Genomic DNA, 1,066 nt, shown 5'->3' with positions numbered 1-1,066 from the left:
AATAGGAGTGGGCAAAACATTTAAGTCACGATAAGATGGTACCTGATGAAAATCCAAACATGAACCCGACATGCCACCATACCTAACATCCAACATGTCCAACAATCACATGGTTTTGCCTCATAAACGAGGCCCACCCTCAAATCCAATCCTCTTTCCCTGAAAATATTTAAGAGATCATAGGTCTCTGCAAAACACAAACTCCACAGCAATCCAAGCTCTCGATCCTCATCTTTCCTATTACTCAGCATTCTCTCCATCGTAGCTCAACAATGATCAAACCCAGCAAGCTCCTGCGGATGGCGAAGAAATGGCAGAGGATGGCAGCCATGGGAAGGAAAAGAATCTCACAGAAAAGAGCAGATGTTGCCGGATATAGCGTCAGGCAGGATAAAATGGTTGCTAGCAGAGGCCACTTTGTTTTCTACACCACCGACCAGAAGCGGTTTGAAGTCCCCCTCAACTACCTCTCCACCCCAGTTTTTGAAGAGCTCTTCAGAATTTCAGAAGAAGAGTATGGGCTAACAAGCAACTCTCCTCTCAGATTACCTTGTAATTCAGTTTTAATGGAAGCCATACTGAGGCTGCTCGCGCAAAGAGTCTCCAAAGAAACGGAGAAGGCAGTGATTCTCTCCATCTCTTCTTGCCGGCACTCATCAACATTACACTTTGAAGGATTTAGTGATCATCAAAGACTTGTCCACAGCTTCTAGAAGAAGCATTTTAGATGGAAAGTACTTCCTGTGTACATCTGACATAATTGTTGAAACACTTCAATACAGAAATTATACAGATCATTCCACTTCATTCATCATATTGTTAGGTTTCTGTTTGCAAATATTTAAGCGGGTTTGGTATAATTTCTTGCGGCCAGTCCAACATTTGAGAAATTTCCATGGATCATGTACTTAATGTACTTGCCAACCCACATGGAGAGTCCTTCTGGACAAGAACAAAAAGAAAAGTGGCCTAATATCGTATGGACGATCACATGGTGTGCTCCCACTCCTGCCTAGAACTGTTATAGTTAGCCTTCAATTGATCAGCGTCAAAGTTGTCCTCTTTC

General features: G+C 42.8%; 1 protein-coding gene across 1 annotated transcript; it reads left to right on the top strand.

The window, feature by feature from the left end:
- The first annotated feature begins 299 nt into the window (after positions 1 to 299).
- On the top strand, positions 300 to 713 carry LOC137943690 (auxin-responsive protein SAUR64-like). The gene has a single exon (XM_068789132.1). The coding sequence runs from the start codon at positions 300 to 302 to the stop codon at positions 711 to 713; it is 414 nt and encodes a 137-aa protein (XP_068645233.1).
- Positions 714 to 1,066: the final 353 nt, after the last annotated feature.

This window comes from Aristolochia californica, unplaced genomic scaffold (genome assembly GCF_029961685.1).
Source record: "Aristolochia californica isolate CCGP_79_NKW_82.1479 unplaced genomic scaffold, dmAriCali1.0.hap1 SCAF_11, whole genome shotgun sequence".
Lineage (NCBI taxonomy): Eukaryota > Viridiplantae > Streptophyta > Magnoliopsida > Piperales > Aristolochiaceae > Aristolochia > Aristolochia californica.
The sequence above is the reverse complement of the archived record's forward strand: the minus strand, read 5'-3'. Positions and strand labels throughout refer to the sequence as shown.